The sequence below is a fragment of the Drosophila obscura genome, unplaced genomic scaffold (assembly GCF_018151105.1).
Source record: "Drosophila obscura isolate BZ-5 IFL unplaced genomic scaffold, ASM1815110v1 contig_200, whole genome shotgun sequence".
Taxonomy (NCBI): Eukaryota; Metazoa; Arthropoda; class Insecta; order Diptera; family Drosophilidae; genus Drosophila; species Drosophila obscura.
This window is the reverse complement of record NW_024542791.1, coordinates 3,557,389-3,579,232: the sequence shown is the minus strand read 5'-3', so window position 1 is coordinate 3,579,232 and position 21,844 is coordinate 3,557,389. Positions and strand designations below refer to the sequence as shown.

General features: G+C 47.1%; 4 protein-coding genes across 6 annotated transcripts in view; 3 read left to right on the top strand and 1 right to left on the bottom strand.

Annotated features, from left to right (window-relative positions):
• Nucleotides 1-66: 66 nt before the first annotated feature.
• LOC111078397 (transmembrane protein 94) lies at nt 67-6,235 on the top strand. 3 transcript variants are annotated; one of them, XM_022373076.2, is made up of 10 exons: nt 67-381; nt 436-1,069; nt 1,138-1,852; nt 1,913-2,081; nt 2,722-2,818; nt 2,882-3,677; nt 3,918-5,119; nt 5,183-5,360; nt 5,464-5,713; nt 5,774-6,235. In XM_022373076.2, the coding sequence occupies exons 1-10, from the start codon at nt 218-220 to the stop codon at nt 5,844-5,846; spliced, it is 4,278 nt and encodes a 1,425-aa protein (XP_022228768.2). In that variant the 5' UTR covers nt 67-217; the 3' UTR covers nt 5,847-6,235. The 3 variants fall into 3 exon arrangements, with proteins under 3 accessions (XP_022228768.2, XP_022228760.2, XP_022228753.2); XM_022373068.2 differs by having other exon boundaries at nt 1,913-2,030; nt 2,882-5,119; XM_022373061.2 differs by having other exon boundaries at nt 2,882-5,119.
• Nucleotides 6,236-6,767: 532 nt separating this feature from the next.
• On the top strand, nt 6,768-9,324 carry LOC111078419 (histone-lysine N-methyltransferase SETD1A). Its single transcript, XM_022373103.2, has 3 exons — nt 6,768-7,424; nt 7,485-7,978; nt 8,041-9,324. Exons 1-3 carry the CDS (start codon nt 7,264-7,266, stop codon nt 9,300-9,302), a joined length of 1,917 nt encoding a protein of 638 aa, XP_022228795.2. The 5' UTR covers nt 6,768-7,263; the 3' UTR covers nt 9,303-9,324.
• Nucleotides 9,325-9,864: 540 nt separating this feature from the next.
• Nucleotides 9,865-10,700, top strand: LOC111076230 (thioredoxin-like protein 4A). Its single transcript, XM_022369928.2, has 2 exons — nt 9,865-10,200; nt 10,262-10,700. Exons 1-2 carry the CDS (start codon nt 10,123-10,125, stop codon nt 10,610-10,612), a joined length of 429 nt encoding a protein of 142 aa, XP_022225620.1. The 5' UTR covers nt 9,865-10,122; the 3' UTR covers nt 10,613-10,700.
• A 2,426-nt stretch (nt 10,701-13,126) lies between these two features.
• LOC111076214 overlaps nt 13,127-21,844 on the bottom strand; it is a 46,128-nt gene continuing 37,410 nt past the window's right edge. The window contains exons 3-5 of the mRNA XM_022369909.2: nt 16,014-16,823; nt 15,622-15,944; nt 13,127-15,538 (exon numbers count right to left, since the gene is read on the bottom strand). Of these exons, the coding sequence (XP_022225601.2) occupies nt 13,367-15,538; nt 15,622-15,944; nt 16,014-16,806 (3,288 nt within the window). The 5' untranslated portion in view covers nt 16,807-16,823 and the 3' untranslated portion in view covers nt 13,127-13,366. The remainder of the gene's footprint in view (nt 15,539-15,621; nt 15,945-16,013; nt 16,824-21,844) is intronic.

Genomic DNA, 21,844 nt, shown 5'->3' with positions numbered 1-21,844 from the left:
TGGCTGGGGGTGTCATTTGTGTCTCCGCGAAATATGGCAATATGTACCAAACATGCTTTGGCCACACTGTGGCGAACAGCTGATTGGCAAAAATACAAAAAAAAAACTCCAAATCCGAAACAAATGAGAAAAATATAGAAACGATGATATAGACGGCAGGCGATTACTTAAAGTGCATCCGAATGCGAAAAGCCACTCGCAGCGGCTTACGGAAAAAATGCAGCGGAAGCAGTCCGGCATCGACCCGGCATGCAGCACCGCCTTCGAGGCGGCGGACCAGCCGCACCACCACGGCCTCAGCACAAAGATAGCGCTGCGGCGTCTATACGAGGAGATTGAAAAAGTTCTGCTGGAGCATGAGCAGCACTACGGGGCGGAGAGGTGAGTCGAGACCGACAAATGTAAGCCAGAAAGCTAATTTCTTGAATTTTGTAGCTGCTATCGGAAGTTGCGTGCGGCCTTCGTGAAGCGCTATGACAGTCCACTGGGCTGGCTGTCCATTGGTGCCAGTTTGCTGACAAGCGGAGCGCTGCTTATCACCGGCATGTTGTGGCCCGCGATCTGTTTGCTGGCTATCTTATCGCTGGACTTCTTCGTGGTCATCCGAGAGAACAATTTGCGACGCACGGAGATATTCCGCAAGACGCGCTACGCCCTCGCGGAGCTGCAATTGGCGGAGCAGCATTTCAGCGACGACTGGCAGCAATCCAATTATCCTCACCTGAGTAATCCAATGTCGCCGTGCGTATCCCTGCAGTGGACCTATCGCGACGGCATCCTCGTCAACCTGCCATGGGCGCTGTTGGTGCGCGGCGATTGCATTGTGCTGCGACCTGGACACATATCACCCGGCCCCTGTCATGTGCTGGAAACAAGCAAATGCTTCGAGGCGAATGAAATCTACGGTGCGGCGCCCATGGGGGATCCACCTGTTAAGCCAATGGCGCGTCCACCGCTGCCCAATCTCGTGTGCTGCTTGGAGAGTACGCCGTATCTGGAGAACTTGAGCATTTGCCTAAAGAACTCGCTAAAGCGACCGCCAACAATCTACAATCAGCAGCGCTATCTGGTATGGAAAAAGATCAAACCAAAATACAAAAAAAAATGTTTGAAAAACGTTTTAATTTGTAATTTTAGCTGGTGACCAAATACATTCAACAATGGGGCTTCATCAGTGCCCTGATCATCACTCTCATATCGGGAATGCTGCGCCTGCATGGCTATGGACTGCCCACCGACGAGAAGCACAATTGGCGCTTTGTGCTCATCGAGTCGCCTGCCGCTGCCATAATTCCACTGCTGCCACTGATCTTCCCGCTCATGTGGATATCCATGAATCTGTGGGGCGTTGCCCGGCTGCAGTGCTTCCTCAAGACGCCGCAGGCTGCCTTTGAAAAGAGTACAACAAAGTCGTTTGAAGAGGATCTCGACTCGCCCTCGTGTAACTATGAGAACATATCAATGCTGCGCTCCAATGTGCTGCGCATCTGGATGCAATTGTGGAAGGGGGACAGCGAACTGTTGCCCCGTTCGGCTAATCTGGTGCAGGTACTGGGCTCCATTTCGGCGCTCTGTTGTGTGGACAAAAAGGGCATATTGTCGTGGCCCAATCCCACTGCCGAGAAGGTCTTCTTTCTGCACAACACCGACGAGGAGGCCCACGATGATGGGGCGCGCAGTCAAGCTTCCACACAAAGCGAAAGCGATGATGTGCCCATTGTTGATGAGGATCACAAGGAGGGTGGCATTGTCGCCGAGGTATTGGATCTAACGCATGACCAGCACTGCCCCTTTCGTCTGGAGTTCGATGATCATGAGTGGAAGGCGCACATTAAATCACTCAAACCGCTGGGTGAGTGATGGCAAATTTCTCAATATTCAGCGGTTTTCTTTAATTTAAAACTAATTACAGGCCTGGCCATATTGCTGAACACCTGCTCGCCGCTTACCCATGAGCATTATGCACAGTTCTGTGGACATGTTACCGCTGTGGCGATGCTCGACAAAGATTTGGTGCCCGTGACAAATCGGTATGCAAATGCGTATGCACTCATTGAATCCAGTAAAAGCTTTTTGCATGGGTACGTAGTTCATAGCCCATTTCGCACATACCATTTTTGGTTTTCTTTCTGCCTAACCAAACAACACACAGAATATACAAATTGATTATATTACCAACCATATAAATATGCATATATATAAAGTTTAATGATTTTCTCCAAACAAACAAAAAAAACAAACAAAAAAACGGTATGCTTGCCCAGAAATTAGGCTTCGTTTTGTTTGATTTTTGACTCCAATTGGATGTACTTTCCCACCCCCACCAACCCACACAATGTTGCAAAGCGATTGGTAAAGTTTTTATGCGAAATTATATTTTTGATTTTACAGTAACGTCCGCAAGTGTATTTAAAATAAATATTAAAATTATTATTAGCCGATTATCATTGCACCCATTCGAGCCTTAACACATCAAACCTTGAAATCTTTGCTGATTTTGTTGCTATTTTCGTTTATTTTTACTTTCAAAACGACACCCACTCATCCTTGGCCTCCTCTTTCCACGTTTCCCATTTGGCATGCTATTTTAAGTAACAAACATTGAAATTATAGTTACGTACCCGTACCCCATGCCACTTCGTTATGCTTGCCTGCCTGCATCCAGCTTGTACCAGTTTGGGGCCAGTACTAATCGGTTTCTCTGTTCCCATTCGTTGCCAGACGCTGCCTGTGCGAGCTGGCCAAGCAGATTGGCTTCACCGATCATGCCACTGATCGTTTTGCGCTGGAGGGACAGCTGGCCAGCTACAGGCATTTGGTAAGCAAAAGCAAACCCTCTTGGGACCCTCAACTAATGGAATTTCCCTGTCTTTTTCCATAGCAACCCGATGTGGTGCGTCGGGACATACGCTTTGCGCGACAGCTGCAGCTGTCGTCCAAGGTGAAGGTGCCATTTCCGCATTCGCTGTCCGTGGTGATGCGCGAGAATCCGGGCGGCTATCTGTCGCTCTTCACGCAGGGCACCGCGGACATTATTCTGGACTGTTGTGACGATTTCTGGAATGGCCAGGACCTGCACCCGTTGTCGCCGCAGGACCGCAAGCGTGCCCTGGACTTTTATCAGCGCAGTGCGCTCACCTCCTACTGCACAGCCTTCGCCTATCGGCCGCTGCGGCATGGCATTCACGGGGCCCTGAGCGGTCCGCAGCAGAGCGGCGGCGAGTGCTTGTACCTGGAGCTGCCGCCCGAGTCGAAGCTGCGCATGCAGCACGTGGACAAGTTACACTGCGACTTCCAGGGCGGGCATCATGTGAAGCTGAGCCACAGCATCAGCACGGACTCGCTGCTGTTCTCGGAGCACAAGGACGAGGATTGCAACGATGTGGAGGGCTGCTTCGAAATGCAATGCCACCAGGTGTTCATCGGCATGGTCACGATGCAGTACCAGGCCCAGAATGACATTGTGCGGCTGGTGGAGCGCCTGGAGCGTGCGTGCATTCGCTTTGTACACTTCAGCAAGGAGAACGAGCTGCGGTCGCGCGTCTTTTCCGAGAAAATGGGCCTCGAGTCCGGCTGGAATTGTCACATATCGCTGCTCAGCGAACCAGAGCCGGAGATTGAGAAGGATAGGGAGAAGGAGAAGACAAACTCTCGGGGCATTTCACCAAAAAACCCTGGTAAAAATCCACAAAAAGCCACCACAGAACCTGCCACCACCACTGAAAGCACAGCCGATTGTGTGGACGATGCCCATGCCCATAACACTCATCCTCAATGTGCCAAAGTCATGTACATATCGCCTCCCGCATCCGCATCCGCACCCAGTCCCACACCTGCATCCGAAACCGAAACCAAAACCACAGCACCCGCAAATGAGGCAACAGCCTCGTCCATTGCTAAACCCACTGATATTGTAGGTGACGCCCCTGGTGCTGCTGCTGCTGCTGCTGCTGGTCCGGATGTCAGCTATCTGCTCGGCCCGCCCACCAACTTGGAGTCCTCGAAAACGCTCAGCTCTTCGGCGCCCGGTGCCATATCCAATCCGGATGAGTGCAATCCATTGAATGCGGCTCTGAGGTCTGAGGACGCTGGGGATGCAGTCGATGCTGGAAGTGGGGAGAACTCGGAGAGCTTGCAGCACATGGAGCTGTCTGGCGGCGGCGGCGGGGAACTGGAGACGGAGACCAGCGATCCCAATCGACACAAGCAGCGACACTCGCTGGACTCGGCCATGGATGAGAACTGCCGCTCGCTGAGCACCCTCACGGAGAGCACCGATCAGAGTGCGCCCATCAATTTTGACATGTCGAACCGGGCCAAGCTGCCGCGCGGCATTGAGAACATTCGGCCCCATCTGGAGCAGGTGGACAATGTGCCGCTGCAGGTGTCGCTCTTCACGGACTGCTCGGCGGAGGCCACGCGCCAAATGCTCGACATTATGCAGTCCTATGGCGAAATTGTCGTCTGCTTGGGCAGCTCGGCCAGCAATGCGAATGCCGATATCTTCTTGCAGGCTGATTGCAGCATTGCCGTGGAGCCACTCTATCCGCAGGTGTGTCAAGACGTCGACGCCTACACGGAGGCGAACCTACAGCACAACAAGTGGCTCTGGCAGCGTCAGGCCGACAAGGGCAAGGCTGCCGACGATGAGCAGCTGCTGGAGTGCGGCCTCCATGGGGCCGGGGCACGTGCCATGCAATCGCCAGCGCATACTGTCTCCCCGCTGTATCTGAGTCGTCTGCTCAACTCGCTGCCCTGCTCGATAGCCGTCTGTCGGGACGACCCACTTTCGTTGGTGGCCATAATTGAGCTGTCACGCCGCTTCTCGCTGGGCCTGTGGAACTGCATACAGTATTGGGCCTGCTGTGCGGGCACCATATCCATTATGAATGTGCTGTGCGCGTGCCTCTCACTGCCGCCGATCCTCACGCCCCTGCTGTCCATCTATCTGATGTCTGTGCCCGTGCCGCTGATTGCCATCTCGTTGGCCCACATCGATGTCGATCCCAAGATAATGAATCGAGCGACCAGCAAGAAGCAAACCGACTATGATACGCGCGCTTTTGCATTTGTTATGTGGTGCTATGGCTGCAAATTTCTCGTTCCCATTATATCGCTGGTAAGTGATGGGGAGGAGTTTACTTTTGCTCTGGACTCTGTTCATTGTTTGTCTTTCGCACAGCTCGTTACCTACTGGATGTGCCTAGCGCAGTCTAGCGTCAGTCCACAGCTCACTGCAGAGGAGCAGCTTCAGGTTGGCGACGACGACGACATCGCTGACGTAGACAATGATGCGAATTTCTATCAATTTCTGTACTTGGCACGCAGCTGTGCCTTGCTGGCGATACTCCTGCACTTTGGTAAGCAATTTATCTACTTTTTCTGCCGTAGAGTCGTGGCGACTGCAGCGACTCACAACGTTCCCTCTCGTTTGCTTTAATTGTTTGTTTTTTTTTTTGGTAGCTTGCATCTCCATTACATTTGTGCATCGCGATCATGCAATTTGGCAGCGTAATCCATTTACCAATCGCATTTGGGCCCTCACCTGTCTGGGTCTGGTGATTTTCCATTTGGCCATTCTGTCCTTACAACTAGCACTGGATGACTTTCTACAGCAACAACTGCCGCAGCTCTGGATGCCCATGCTGGTGCTATATGGCACGGGCCTGCTCAGCTGGATTATCAGCGAACTGGCCAAGTTTCAGGAGAACAAGTGGGTGACACAAATAATTAACTGAATTAATATTCAATTAATATATTTCCCCGCAAACAGAGTTAATGCGCGCTATCAGCGTCGTGCGCGTTTGGATTTTGGCACCAAATTGGGCATGAATTCGCCCTTTTAGATCGCCCCCACCCCCCACATGTACTTAGTGCCAAGGCTGTATATACACCACGTTGGATACGCTTTTCTTGTTTTAATTAACCCTTAGGATACTTGATTTTTGTGTTAGCAGCATCTGTTTGATTCGTTTTTAGCTGCGGCCTTGTACTTTCATTCAGTTTTTTTACTTTTACCGACTAGCCTTTCCAGCTTGTTTATTTTTGTTGTGTGACACCCCGAACCGCCCCCAATCGAACACCTTTTATGTTCTTGTTTCGTGTTGCCCCTCTCTGGCCACTCTGTGTGTACTAACATTTAAAAAAGACTTTGCAATTACTGTATGAAATATATACCTACATATATGTATATCTATGTGTATATCTGAAAAAAATAAAAGCCAACGCAACTCAATCTTTAAACAAGTAAAAGTAATGCGCGTTTTTTGTATGGTACGCCGTGAAAGTGGCAACGAGAGCCTTGGCATTCTGTAAGCATTTCTTCCCTAGAACTGGTTCCCGTTTTGGATATGGCATTAAATTGAGATGTGAATGAGCGAAGACAACAGCATAGAACACGCCCCACAAGGTGCTAATCGGAAGAGACACGTTGCAACGCGGCAATTGCCGGGAGTTTCTGCTGACCCACATCCACATGGCATGGCAGTGTGCGTGTTGACAAATTTCCGACTAGAAATCTATACATTTGGGTTACGCACAACACTTACGCAGTTAGGCAATTAAATGGTTATAAACTAAATGAATGGGCAGGGAATATATATTTAATATATATAATAAATTCTCTGCTGCAGCGAGCCACTCTTGGGGCTACAAAAATGTTACTAATTAGCTGCCAGATATGTTGGCACACGCCTGGACCAGACAAATAAGCAGTCGCCAAAGCAGAGCCATCGACTTGGGCGGGTTACATGTGAAGCTCTGCTGGCAGAGCAGTTCCGTGCTCAGGAACTTTATGTATAACGGAAGATGGTGATCAGAAATGTGGAGTAACAATTGATTAGCACCTGCAGCGACGTCGACGAAATGAAAGTGCTGCTCTGCCTGGCTGCCTGGCTGCTTGCCTGCCTGCCTGCCTGCCTGCCATACCCGTGTACTATAGCAGTATATAGATCACTTCTAGTAGCACCTTTTGGCCAAGGGGCCCGGTAACTGGGTCATGAAAAAACGAAATCACGAACTCTGGTCTCCCCGCGCAGATACCCAATAAAACCAATCCAACTGAAGTTCTTTGTGGTATTCGAGAACTTCGCGCGACGCGATACGGTAGCATATCGGAGCTCTCCAAAACCAGTGGATATGACGTGTAAATAGGCACCGAGAACCACTTAATATTAGAGGCTAAGTGTGGAAATTAATAGTGAAAATCCTGAAGTGTGCTACAGATACAGCAGATACCTCCCCCAAGCCAAACCAAATTCAAGCATGCGTGTCGCAGGCGCTGCTGGGCGGGTGCCGTGTCTGGCGTGTCTTGTCCTTCTGTTGGGCTGTGTGCAGGTGCGTGGATACTCGCAAGTGCTGATCAGTGGCGATCAGGGACCACGGATATTCAAGGCTCTAAATACGGATCTGATATTCCCGAAAACGTAAGTGTAATCCGGGATCAACCCAAAGGGACTCTGACTTCCAACTCGATCCTCGAACAGCTTCAACTCCAGTGAGAATGTATACTCCACCACTGAGGCGCCAGTGCCGACTTCAAGCAGTACAACACTGATGCCGCCCATTCCCTATAACCACCAACCGGAGACGCTTGCGGTGACAGCCAGTTCGCCCGTGTTTGTCACTCCCTTGGCAGCGACCGAAGAGCAGGAGCTGCAGCCCGTGGCGACCAAAGAGGAGGAGCTGCAGCACGTGGCGCCCAAAGAGGAGGAGCTGCAACCCTTTGCGAGCAAAGAGGAGGAAGAGGAGCTGCAGCACGTGCCGAGTATCGAAGGTGCCTCGACAGGCCGTGCTGTGGATTATCGCACGGCCTATCCGTTCGGGCAGCTGATAACGCCACTGCTAAAGGGCCAGCAATACGGCGGCCGACCAGCACAGACTCGCATCTATCCGCAGGGCAGTCCCTCGTACTACTCGTCCTCCTCTGCATCACGGAACCCCGGTCGCTATCCAGCCAAGAAGCCCTCCTATAAGCAAAGTATGTGGGCATCCTTTGAGACTCCAGGCTCAGTTTGTTGAACCACTTTTTGGTTTTTACAGGCATCAGGGATCGCTTCACACCCGGTGAGAGCACTGCCGCTGGTCTCTTCAAGGGGCACAACCACAATCACAACCACGATCACAGCCACGATCACTCCCATGGCGCACAGGATGGCAAGGTTGCCTCTGGTTCGAATGCTGTACCTTCGTATGTCCCACAAGGGGATGCCTACTCCTTTCCGCCACTGAACACAAAATATCCGTCGCCCGGGCAGGACCCGAAGGCGGCCCTGCCATCCGATACCGTGACAAGCTATTTGCCACCCGCATCGGGTGGCCTGAGCAACGCTGGCTACGCCTATCCGGGCCCACCAATGCCCGCGTCCACGGGCTACAAGTACCCGGGGCCTGTGGCGGGTGGTGGTAATGGGGACAAGGATGCAGCTGCCAGCGCAGCAGCTCCGGCAGCAGACGATGATCCGGGAAATGATGATGTGATTGGCGTATTGCCCGCCAGTGCCATGGACGATATGCCCACAAAGGATCAGCAGGATGGCAAGGGTGCGGGGGATGCCGCTGACGCAGGGCCTGCCAACGGTGGCGGCGATATGGGTCCGCCTGCAGATGCTGCAGACGATGGCGGGGGTAACGATGATACAGGACCTCTTCCTGCCCTTCAAAATGACGGGTCGCATGGAAACGACGATCACAAGTATGATCCCAGCATGGAGTACGCGACTCCACCACCGGGATGGCTGGAATCCCACCCCGAATCGGCGGCACCAAAGCCGGAAGATCATGATCATGATCACGATCACGATCACGGACACGATCATGATCACATACCCGACCATCACGATCATTTTCACGGCCATTATCCAGGACACTTCGATTATCCATCCGCCTCCTATCCGGACGACACCTATCCGGAAGTTATCTACGATGATCATCCGCATCATCATCATCACGTTCACCACCCACCGCCGCCGCCGCCTCCACCACCGCCACCACCACCTCCGCCAACAGAGCCCCCGCCACCACCACCGCCGCCAGAGCCACGTGTCAAAAAGTACAGTTACTTCTACATTGGCCGCAAGCTCTGGTATATCCCGCTGTACTTTACGGTGTGGTTCAGCTTCTACATTCTGTGGCTGATCATCAAGTCCATTGGACGGCACAAGGTCAACTTGCCGAATCACTACGTTTCGCGGCGCAGTGCGCCGGACTACTTCACCGAACAGGGGCGTGATGAATACATCAATAATCTGACAGTTAAGGTGCTCGAACACATAGATAGCTTTAAGCACAAATACTTGAACTGATAAGGGGACTCTACAAATTATTTGTCGGCTAATAAAAAACATAATTTAATTTAAAAATTATTCTTTTTTTGAATTTCAACTGTGAACTGCCTGCTGATTGTCTATCGGCTATCGATAGGTCGGTATGGTTTTTGTATTTCCCAGGGATGGAATTTTAATGCTGTTGGTATTTCCACGCTTCTCTTCTACAAGAAACCCAATCAAAAATAGTTCTGAAAACTAGCTAATCCTGAGTGAGTGGCTGAGTGGGCCAACTAGCTAGTAATATTAAGCTGAATATCAAAATCATGGAATACGATTTATATCAATATAATATAACATTATCCCATTGTCGACCGGGGGGGTATTTAATATTTCCACGAAATTTATGTAATTTTAACATATTTTACGCATTACAGGTGAAAGATGTCGGTGGTCATTTTGTAAGTTTTGTAGGTAAAGAGGAGGATGGAGCTACAAGGATCCTTTACAAACAGTATTATTATCCGCGGTTTAACAATGGATGCGCAACTTTTTAAATACAGGGGTGTTCAGTGGGTTAAGTCTCGATTGATCGCCGGATTGCCCTGGTTTTTCTGCCCTGGCTCATACATACGAAAACAAAAATTTAATTGTGACTTCGAGTTAAAATGTGTGGAAAGTGTTCAATTAATTAAGTATCACTTAATACAGAGCCGAGTGTCTTGCTCCGGGCAAAGCGAGCCAAAGACTGCCTGTGCTGCCAGCGACGAACGACTGGCACTGGCACTATTTTCGTAGTGTCACAATTTGTTTATGTTTTTACTTTATTCGCATTAATTGGATATAAAAACTCTCCAAGATGTCGTACATGCTACCACATTTACACAATGGCTGGCAAGTGGACCAGGCCATACTCTCCGAGGAAGATCGTGTTGTGGTGAGTGTTTACCGGGCAAATTGTGCCTCCAATCATTCACACTGTGCTCCACCCCCCGCAGGTTATACGCTTCGGCCACGATTGGGACCCGGCGTGTATGAAAATGGACGAAGTCATGTACAGCATCGCGGAAAAGGTGAAGAACTTTGCAGTGATCTATCTGGTGGACATAACCGAGGTGCCGGACTTTAACAAAATGTACGAATTGTACGATCCCTGCACGGTGATGTTCTTCTTCCGGAACAAGCACATCATGATTGATTTGGGTACCGGCAACAACAACAAAATCAATTGGCCGCTGGAGGACAAGCAGGAAATGATTGACATTGTGGAGACGGTGTATCGAGGAGCGCGAAAGGGTCGCGGTCTGGTCGTTTCGCCCAAGGATTACTCCACCAAGTACAGATACTAAGGCTGCTCAGTATCTAAGCTTAGATTAATGTTCGAGTACCATCTTTAGGCATAACAAATTCAACCAAAATACATACGAAATCCAACGACTTTTGTGTATATGTATTTTCTTCTGGTTTATTTTTTCACTTGTCACATTTTCTCATTAATATCGCTAACATTTACATAAATTTTCTTCTTTTTTTTCATATATATATATATGTATGTATATATATAACATTTAACTAAGTTTTTTTTTTGGTTTTCTTTTTCAATAGCTCGTAGTTTTTAAAAAATTTTAATTCTTTCGTTAAAGTAATCCTTTTTGCATTAATATTTCTGCGTTTTGTAATTAGTTACTTATAATTTTCGTTTTGTATTGATTTTGAATTGCTTTCATTTACCAATTTGATCAAGTTGAACAGAGCTACAAAACATATAATACGCGTAGAATATATTAGTATGGAAATCAGATCGGGACAGTGGCTAGAGTCAAAGATTTGTCGGTTGGTTGTTAGTACAAAAGTATAAAAGAAAATGTCGCAACGAAAGTGAATCAAAGTTATATTTTAGTAGCTAGTCAATCTGTGTATATAAATTGTTCGAAATTCGCTAACTGAACATTCAACATTTTGTCGTCATTATGCATTACATTTCTTTGCTTTGCTTTTCTTTTTTTTTATTGTTCATTTAATACAACAGCTCAGTTTTTAATTTCATTATGCTTAGATTTAACAATTGGTTCCGCTACTCATTTATCTTATACAAGTTAGGTTTTTGCGCATTAAATGTATTACATATGTGTATGTATGTATTTATTTGTATAATTAGCTACGTTTATTAGTTTTATATTTATATATTTGCTCATTTGGAAACAAATCAACGCTACAAATTACAATATTTTCGAACCTTCATTTTAACCTCTTACAATTTTCGATCTTCAGCATTTAACCAACAATTAGATTTTCGTTTTCTTCCTATATATAGTATATGTATGTATATATTTTTTGATATACTCGGTACCATTTTAATTTCGCAAATTTTTAATACCATTTCCTAGGCGCGCCATTTTCATTGTACAAAATACTCACTAGTTTTGTTTAAAAATATTCAAATAGGGCTGGCTCTGGCTCGTTCTATACATCTGTATGTATGTATGTATGTAGTATTGGTTGTATATAAATATATACTCGTACTTATGCATAGGAAAGGTACAAATTAGGCATCAGGCTGAGGCTTCAGGCATGTGAGAGAAAGTCTCTAGAGTTTCGTTTCTAGCGGTTCCTTTGGGTTGTTTTTTTCCTTGGTTTGTTGTCATAATTCAGTTCTATTATACAATACAATACAATTAATTGTTGTATTCCCCCAAACAAACTGTGTATGTATTTTGATTTGAATAATACAAGTTTGATTTGATTTGTATTCCACATGACGACACATTCATTCCGTTTGCTTTCGCTCAACTCTCGCGAGCAAATGCAGTTTCATAGAAAAATAGAGATGCGTAGGTGGGATGAGTTAGGAAATTGTTTATATATATGTATATGTATGTAAGTATTTGTATATACTTTGGTTTTAAATTTATATTCGCTTTTGTAACACTATTTTCTGACAACAACTCTATTTTAATACCAACAACAATTTTTGTGTTCGAATAGGCCAGGAGGAAGGAGATGTGGAAATGTTCCTACAAAATTCTGCAGACATATCAGGCATTTTTCTGTTTTTGAGTAGAGTTCCCTTAGGCTTTGATCGGTCAGATCGGTACATTCAGTTTGCAAAAAGATCGTTGAAATGTTGTGTTCTCGTCGTGCAATCTATTTTTAATATTCTAATTTACAATACTTTAAGTATTTGGCTGCTGTTTAAGACACTAGAAGAGTTTTCATTCCATTTCAGGGATAGAAATACAGATACAGATATAGAGATAGAGTTAGAGATAGACTGATATCTGATCTGGCTGCTGGCGATCGATATATGTATCTATAGAAATATATATGTATATATAAACTTTAATCTCATCTCGTCTATAGATGAACATAGTGTGAAAAATAAATCCGATTATCACTACTTAACTTACACAATCCTATTAACAATAATAGACAACAGTCTCTAAGTACGAATACATTGTTGCGTTGCTTTGCTGCTCTTAATCTGCCTTCATCCACAAGATATATTTATGTATATAGAAGCTACTGTAGCTCCGTCAGTCCAGTGCCGACGCGGAGTAACCCAGAAACTAGCTTAATACTGTGACTAAATGCGCTTAAACTAATCTCCCTTCGATCCTGCTTAATAATGCCTAAATACTCGTCAATACTCGCGTGTTTCATGGTGGCTGGTTGACCGGTCCTGAGCAACCCAGGAAATTGGCTGCCGCCAGACCATGCCGCAGTGAAAATCTCTCCCTTAGGAATGGACAAACGTTTGAAGAGGAACAAGGAGGTGGAGTATAAAGAATTCTTCAGCTAAAGGATAATAAAGGATAAATATATGTACAGCAAAGGGAATTTTTGGCATAGAAACTTTGTTGAGATTTAAAGACACAAAAAAGAGTAGGAAACTATTTAAAAGAAAATATAGTTCTGAATGAAATGAGCACCTGTAAATGGGAAATTCTAGTAGAATTAATCTGTGGAATAGGTGCACCGCCTGGAAGACATTTTCACTGTGTTCAACTGGCCATCGCCATGCGTACAAAAGTCGTTTGCTAAGCTCTTAAATACTGGCCCGGTCCACGGAACTGCATGCGTACCAGCAGCGGATGCCCACTGGGCTAGAAGAGTGTTTCCCTGGACCATTTTCTGGAAGTGCCGGGCAGGCTGGGATCGCGCTTATCCTCGCCAGTCTCCCCCACAGCCTCCTCGTTGTCATCGTCATCGTCGTCGTCCTCATCGTCGTTTGGCAGCCTGATCAGGGGAAGCTCTAGCATGACGGCGGGCGTCGCAGTCGCAGTCGTTGTAGTGGTGATGGTGATGGCTCCTCTGGCACCCATCTCATTGCTGGGCAGGCTTAGGTTTGTGGCACTTTTGCTGATGCCAGCGACAGTAGCTGTAGCAGCAGCCGCAGCAGCAGCAGTGCCGCCCTTTCGCAGTATCAGATCCTTCAAGGAGGCGGGCACACAAATGCTCTGTGGGCGTGTGGCTAGCACCGAATCGGACTTGGAGGAGGGGCAGGGATCGGCATTGGGATTGGGATCGTGCACCAGTCTACAGTTGAGTGGCAGTTGAGCTGGCTGCTGTGCCGTAGCCACGGGGGCCTGTGCACACGCATAGTTATTGTCCAACCGGGGACTTGTGGCGGCGCTGGCACTGGGACTGGGACCGGGACTGGCACTGGGACAGGGACTGGGACAGGGACTGGGTGTGGAGCGACCCACGCTGATCACCGTATTCATGCTGCTGTACTGTGTGTGGGTGTTGGACTCGCCGCCGCCGCCGCCGCCACCACCAGCCACTGCATCCAGCAGTCCCAGCTCCGTGTTGAGTGTGGAACAAGTGTCATCCTCCGTGGTGGTGGTGGTGGTCGTTGTCGTTGTCGTGGGCAAACTCTGCGGATCGCTGTACTGCTGCAGCAGCGGTCCCCGACGCGGTGGACTGTGGCTCACAATGGCGCCAAAATGCGTCTCGAGCGGCACCACCACCGCCGCAGCCGCCGCCGCCTCGGCAGTCACTGGCAGCACATGGCCCTGTAGCTGTTGCAGCGGCAATCCCGGCCCAGTGTGCGGCCCAATGAGGGACACACGATCGCTGGCAGCGGTGCAGATGCTTCGATGGCGCTGCAGCAGCGGTCGACGTGGCCGGGCGCCCGTCCCTCCAGCAGCCACGCCACCCAGGCTCATCCGCTTCAGCGCCATCGCCTGGGGCATGGGATTGGGCTGGCCACTGCTGACCTGCACGGATGATGTGCCCTGGCCCTGGCCCTGGCCCTGACCCTGACCCTGTGCCGCTGCTGATTTAGCTGCCGCTGCGGCAGCTGCCTCGATGACTGCCTTGGCCACGGCCTGCTCCTCGCTGTCGCTGCTCAACTGCTGCATATCGTCGTCGGTGTCTGCAGGACTCTCCAGCCCGAACACAGAGTCCTCCTCGAGGGAGCGCAGCTCGGAGTCGGGGCACTCCAGCGAGGAGATCTTAAAGGAACTTAGTGAGGCGAGTGGCGCCCTTTTTTCGGCATTTCCATTGGCATTCGGCGGCACCTTGGCCGACACCGAAATGGTCCCCAGGCTGAGACTGCCATTCAGGCGATCCAAGCTCACGGGTGTACTGTCCACGCTGATGCTGCTGGAGGTGGCCACTGTGCTTGTACCCCCACCCCCGCCCCCAGTCGTACTGGCAGGTTCCGCTGCATTGGCCGTATACGGGAAACTGTTGTTGTTGCTCTCGTTCCGCTGCAGCTCGACGAGCGTGAGCTTTCGCCGCACGCCCAAGCGCAGCTCCTCCGACGGCGAGTCACAGAAATGGAAGGCCTGATGGGCGCCGGTGGGCGGTGCCGATTGAATGGGCTTGGGCAGCGGCAGTCCCAGATCCACGGTGTCCACGAGCGCCGCCGCCTGATTGTAGGGATACACGTCCACGGTGTCGGCGCTGATCGAGTGGATCTGCTGCTTGCGTCCCGCCTGGGCGCTGTCCGGATCGTAGGAGACAATGCTGTGCTTGCGCCTGACGCTGGGCGCACTCAGGCCCGTCGTGGTGGCCATGCTCGCGGGCTCGTGAACGCTGCGCTCCGAGGGGCAGGGCGAGGCCTTCGGCGTGGGCTGTATCACCTGGATGTCCGGGTAGTAGTAGTCCCAGTTCTCGATGCTCGATGTGCGCGACGCTGTCGATAGCTTACGCTGCAGCGTCGGCGGCAGATTGCTCATGCCCAGCGTGTAGGCGGAGGTGCGACGCTCCAGGTAGGAGCTGTCTGTGCTGCAGCAGGTCATGGCACTGCTGCGTCTGGAGTCGTGACCCTAAGCGAGAGAACCAAGGGCAGGGGTTTATAATCTGGACTCTTTTCCAGTGGGTTTTTTTTTTCGCTTTTTCGTTGACTCACCGTCATGGGTACGGACAGAAATCCCTGCTTGCTGCGCGTCGAATCCGTGCGCTGATGATGCGGGTGTTCCGGCTCGTCGCGTGCATCCCTCTGCATGTACTCCTCGTGCTCCAGCTCGTCCTCGGTCTCCACAAAGTAGTCGTCGGTGCCGAAGCTGCCGCCCATTGGGTAATTGCTGAAAATGCGCGACGATTCGGAGCCGCTCTTGCGGCGTCCTATGGGGCCCGGCGGACCACCGCCCGCGGACATGGCCGAGTAGGAGAAGCGTCGCGGTGGCTCCAGCAGATAGCTATAGCCCACGGGCACACCAGCACCAACGCCACCTGAAATTAAAGCACGTGGAATCAGCCATTGAGTGGAGGAGACCAACCCCCCCTGAGGATCCCACTTACCCACGGAACCGCAACGATAGCCTCGATTCAGCAATGGTGGGGCGCTCACATTGCCCAGCGAGAGCATCCGCTGGCGGCGGTACACCATGGCATCGTACTCATCCGGATATATGGACATGCCCGTGGCCACAATGGCCTCCTGGATCTCGCGCTCCTCCTCCTCCTGCATGCACAGGGAGGCCACTGCCGCCATCTTGGGGTCCTTCAGCACCTTGAGCGTCTCGTTGCTGCTGCTGCGACTCTTCCACACGATGAGGAACACCATCAGGCCAAAGAAGCCGCCCAGCGTCGCTGCGATCCTCACGCCGGTCATCACGTCGTAGGTGGCAAAGAACTCCTCCCGGATCCTGGCCCGCTCCGCGGCATTCTCGGCATCGGTCAGATTCCGTTCGCCCGGCGGCAGCAGTGGCATGTAGGGCGTGGCCGTATTGTGGGCGGGTGCAGGTGCAGGTGCGGGTGCAGCGGTGCTCTCATTTCGTGTGGCAGTGTTGTTGTTGCTGTTGTTGTTGTTGTTGCTGTTGGTGTGCGCCGCCGGTGTCGGTGGTGGCGATGGCGCCTCCTGTAGGACATCGCCGCTGGTATCAATGAGTGCCGCCGCCTGGGGCCTGCTGCTTTGGCTGCTGGTGGCACGGCGGCTGATGCGTTGGGCCAAGCCTGTGGCATGACTAGCAGGAGGCGAATGTGTAGGAGTAGGAGCAGGAGTAGCAGCAGCTGTTGTTGCAGTGTCTGTTCCTGTGTTTGCTGTTGATGGCGTTGCTGCAGACGACGAGGCACGTCGTGAAAGTTTTGCCATCTCTATTGAAACATTTTCTGCAATCGATAAAAAGTCGATAAAAGTCGATAAGTAATCGTCGGTTAATTGAGTTCAGAATTTTAACTGTCGAACAAATATTATATAAACCTGAGAAATAGTAGAGCAGAATGAACAGAGACAAACAAACCCAACAAAATCAGGAAAATGTGCGTGTGAGCATGTCGTAATTTACACTCAAAGACAAAATGGCCTAGAAAGCTAACAAGTACATGGAGCATTTACATCCGCTTCGTTTATTATACGACAAAGGATTGGACTATATATAAATATACTGCTTTTAAATTGATTAGCTACTCCTGAAAGTTCTGGCCATCCAATTCTGACGTCCTTAGCTGTCCAATGAAATTAAAGTTTCCTCGCGCTCGTTAATAAAAGTAATATTAGACGTATCCAGTTTGTTAGCTGGAAATTTATGGCAGCTACTGAAACCTATCTGTCGGAAACAGACCAGACATTGAACCCCCCTTGCTGAAAATTGGCTTCACGGGCACGAGCTTACCGCTTGAATCTCTTGATAATATTCTGTAAATTTCAGCTTTAATCTGCAACAATTAACATTAATTGGAGCACATTTTAAACGCTTCTAAGCTAGCTTAATGAATGGGCTTCACGAGACTTAAAACAAATATCCGTTTAAAGCTGCAGAGGCTAGATTCGATGCTAGGGTTTAATTATGTTTAATTTTAAATCATTAACAAGACCTAAAATGTCTCACATTACAATTACAATTAATTTCCAAACTTAAAGCCATTCATTTTAATGTATGATAAATAGAAACCCAAGCCACATAAATGCCAATAAAAGCATATTTCAACGACCTTTATGGAGTAGCCAATTTCTTCCCAATCCCCAAAACACCTTTCGCTACTCCTCCTGTTCCATGCTCTAACGATTTCCGTCCATCTTGCATCGTTCAGCTCACCATTTTTGTTTCTCGTCACGGACTCCCGCCCTTGTGCTCCTCCATGCCCAACAGCAATTAAAACGCCATAAATTCATCCACATTTCTTGGCGCATTCTTCGCCAGCGCCTCAAAGTTTTTAATTGTTTTCAGCTTTTGCTTTCTCCACCACCCCCCCTCACACACCTTTTCCCTTGGTTGCCCAGTCTCCATCTTTTTCAGCACCTTTTCATTTTTCTCCTCCTCCGCAACGTTCTATGCAGCATTCCCTTGGGGTAATAACTTGGTAAATTTTTAACATTTCGTGGAAATGAGTAAATTAAGGTACACACTCGTACATACTTATACGAATGTGCCAGGGGAGGAGAAGAGTGCTCGTGTACTGTACCCATCTCATTTTTTCTTTTTCTGCTTTCTCGCGTTCTCTTTCTCATCTCTTCACTTTTTTCTGTCATCTGAGCTTCTTTCTACCAAACATTTTTGAACTTTTGTGTTTCCCTTCGCCAGTTGTACTATTGCAAGGTTTCCACCTAAGTAAATTCGATGGATACGCTGATAGAAAAAAGGCATAGTAAAAATAACTACAATCATATTTGAATTTAAAATGCGATTTTTAAATACAAACATAGTAAAATTTAATAGAATTCACTTTGATTCAAATATAAATGTATTAAAAATGCTTTTTTAATACGGTCATATTTAATCTAAATACAAAACACTTCAAAATAACTATAATAAATTAAATTTGTAGTTTAATATGTTTCATATTTAAACTGAATATTATTATGACTTGATTTCAAAATTTGTGTTTTAAAATCCAAAGGAAAAACTTTTTATTTTAAATATTATATTTTAAATGAAATTAAATACTTTTTGTATTTATTTTAAATATGTTTATATTATTTTTTTTATGTCCCTCGAATTCCCAACTGGTTCCAGCTGCTGCCGCCTTTAATGCACAGAAAATTATCTTTGCGCAGGGGCATAATCACAACCAATGCAGTCCTACTCGTGTTGCGATTATTTCTAGTTAAAAACTTTAACCAATTCACACCATGTGGACTTGAAATGTAATTTGCGTACGCAAAATAATAACCAATTAGTTAAAAATGAATATGAATATGAAACATATTAAATTTGAATATTAAACATATTAAATTTAAATATGAAGCATATTAACATTAAATATGAAATATATTAATATCAAAATTAATTGAAAAATATTCAATTTTAATACAACTCTTGGATGAAAATCAATGGCATAAATATTAAAATCAAAGTGAAAATATTAAAATTTCAGTGCTTTTTTCTATCGGTGTATTTCATTAGGTTAAAATCCTTTGAAGAATAAATAAATATATTCTTGGTGTTGTATTTCGAAGAAACATCGGTGTATAAGGCACATAATATAATGCAGCAGCATTTCCCCTGGCTATCCTTGGATTTTCAACAAGTTGCACGCTCAATAATTCAGAAGGACTTTGTATTCACAGTCACAGCCTGTTGCCGTTGCATGCACACACTCGCACATACCTTGCCTCATTGTCCATTGTCATTGGCAGCTAGTTGGCCAGGACTCCCACCTCCCCCACTGTCATTTGTGCCCCCCCTCTATATAATTGTTCTTTTTGTATTGAAAGTCGCGCAATTGTGGAGCTTCGCTCTGCTGAATTCTGCCATCCCAGTTGTTCTTTTCTTCCACAGCATTCTATTCCATCCATCTGTCGCTCGTTCTCGTTGCCCATTTTTTTGTTTGTTTTTATGTTTTACATAGTTTTGCATTTGAAGCATGTTCGGGCAATGCTTTGTCCTGCACAAGGACATCATGGCCAGTCGGGCAGAGCCAAAATGATTATTGCAAAAGTTTTTGGTCGAACACTCGTATTCCACCTCAAGCTTCCTACCTTGGCTCATTCCACCTTTCCATCTCTTATTTCATTTACTTTCTTTTACTATTTCTCTCTCTCTCTCCCCCGTTTTCTTTTCTATTCCCCCCCGTTTTCTTTTCTCCCTCCCTCTGTTTTTTCTTTTACTATCCCTCTCCCTCTGTTTTCTTCTGCTATCTCTCTCCCTCTTTTTTTCTTTTACTACTTCTCTCCCTCTGTTTTATTTTACTATCTCCATCTCTGGCTCTGTTCATCGTTGTCTGGCTAACAAAAGAAAAAAAAAACTTTTAATGGCTACTATACATTGGCCATAATTTGTGTCCAACTTCCCGTGCACATAATGAGAGAAAAAAATGTAAAAAAAAATAAAATTGCAGTCTAAGCAGTTTGAAGTGATTTTTAATGGTCTCACAGTTGCCGGATACTTTTACCTGGCAATTATTCCTCGTTATTTGAGTTCTCCTAATGGCAGCGAATTTCTGTCTGGTCTACTTTTGTGCTGCCAAATTATTGATGTGAAATGTTTCAGAAAATGGAATTATTCGAGATTTATTCAAGCAATTGATTGGATTTTATGTCTGTGAATTTTTAAGGCCATCACATGAACTAAAACATCAAATAAATGTGCATTGTTCAATAGTTTTTGTAGTTTTACTTTCAAGTTCTTTCACATATTCAATTTATATCCAATCCAACAGCAACGGAATGGAATTACACTCAAAAATTGGCAAAATGAACAAGTGAAAAAGAAAGGCTGCAAAAGCTTTTCATTCGCAAGGGAACAAAGTTATTGAATACTTCTAATAAGTTGCAGCTTCCGTTGAGCATTCACTGGCCTTCCACATACATATGGACGTGTATGTACGTGTATGTGCATGCCCCAAATAAAAGAGAGGAAAAAAAAGACAAAGTGTTGAGGCTACAGTTGAGTTGTATTGATGGATTAGCACATTTGGGGATTGGGTCTTAGCCAGGCACCCAACTGAACGGATAATTGCCTGCGGGTCTGTGCTTTCGGTATACGAGTATGTGCCCAAAAAAAAAAAGGGCAAGCAATATACATACATACACATAGAGTACATTAACAATGTCCGCTCGATGAATGTGTATCGATGTCGGAACAGGGGAGGACATCTAACCGTACCCGTACCCGTACCCGAACTGTGTGGCTAAAATGAGCGGAAAATGGGTAACCAAACTAACCAGACACCAACAATGGGGCACAATGTGTTGCTTGTTGCTCGTTGCTCGTGGCTCGTGGCGCGTTTCTCTGTTGCAGCAATGATGAATGATGGTGGTTAGGCAACGTACAAGCGGACAAACGTACAAACATGCTGACAGGCGGCCTCGACTTGGACTTGGAATACACATGAAGGTACACAGTGCGTATGCGTAATATGTATGAGATATGGATGGATGGATGGATGGATGGATGGGTTGGACGGAGAGTATAATAATTCATCATGCCCACGGCATATCTGCCCTACATACATACATCCTCGTTCTAGTACAACAATCTGGGCATTTTGTTGTTGCTGTCATATTTTTGTGCCTTGCCAAACTTTGGAAAAATGAAATTGACGGCAAATCAATTGAGATTGTACGAGTATATAAATAAATACATGCATGTACGTGGTATGTGCGCACTTGTTATATATAGATTATTATATTTATATATAGCGCTTGCTCAATGTCTTTTGTGTGTTGCACATTTTGCCCGCACTCCTCCACCCACATAAAATTGAGTTTTGCTTTGAGCTGCGGCTCTTTCCTCGCTGCCACAGCCGCAACAAAGGAAACCATTCGTGTGGATTGAGGCGTACGGAAATAAGTACACAGCACAGCTGTTGATTTGTATAGAAACAGGGGCACATGAAAATCAATTTGTATTGCAAGTTTTTGGCCAATGAAACTTTGTGTTTAATGGGATGAATGTTAACGCGAATACAGCCCAAGGTATGCCCTGGGGGCTTGCAAAAATAATTTTGTAATCGCTTTTGCAGGGAAATATCAAAGTAATGTCATAACTTAAATTCCCTATTCAACTGGACAGCATTGTCATCTCTCAGACACACACACAGAAACCACCTCCTAAGCATCTCAAGCCTGACACAAAATATGTACAGAAAGTGACACAGACACAAGGACATAACCACCGCATAAGCGGCTTATAGAAGCATTAGCCAAATGAAAATATTTCAACAGCAAAAATTTGTGTGTGGCCCTTTTT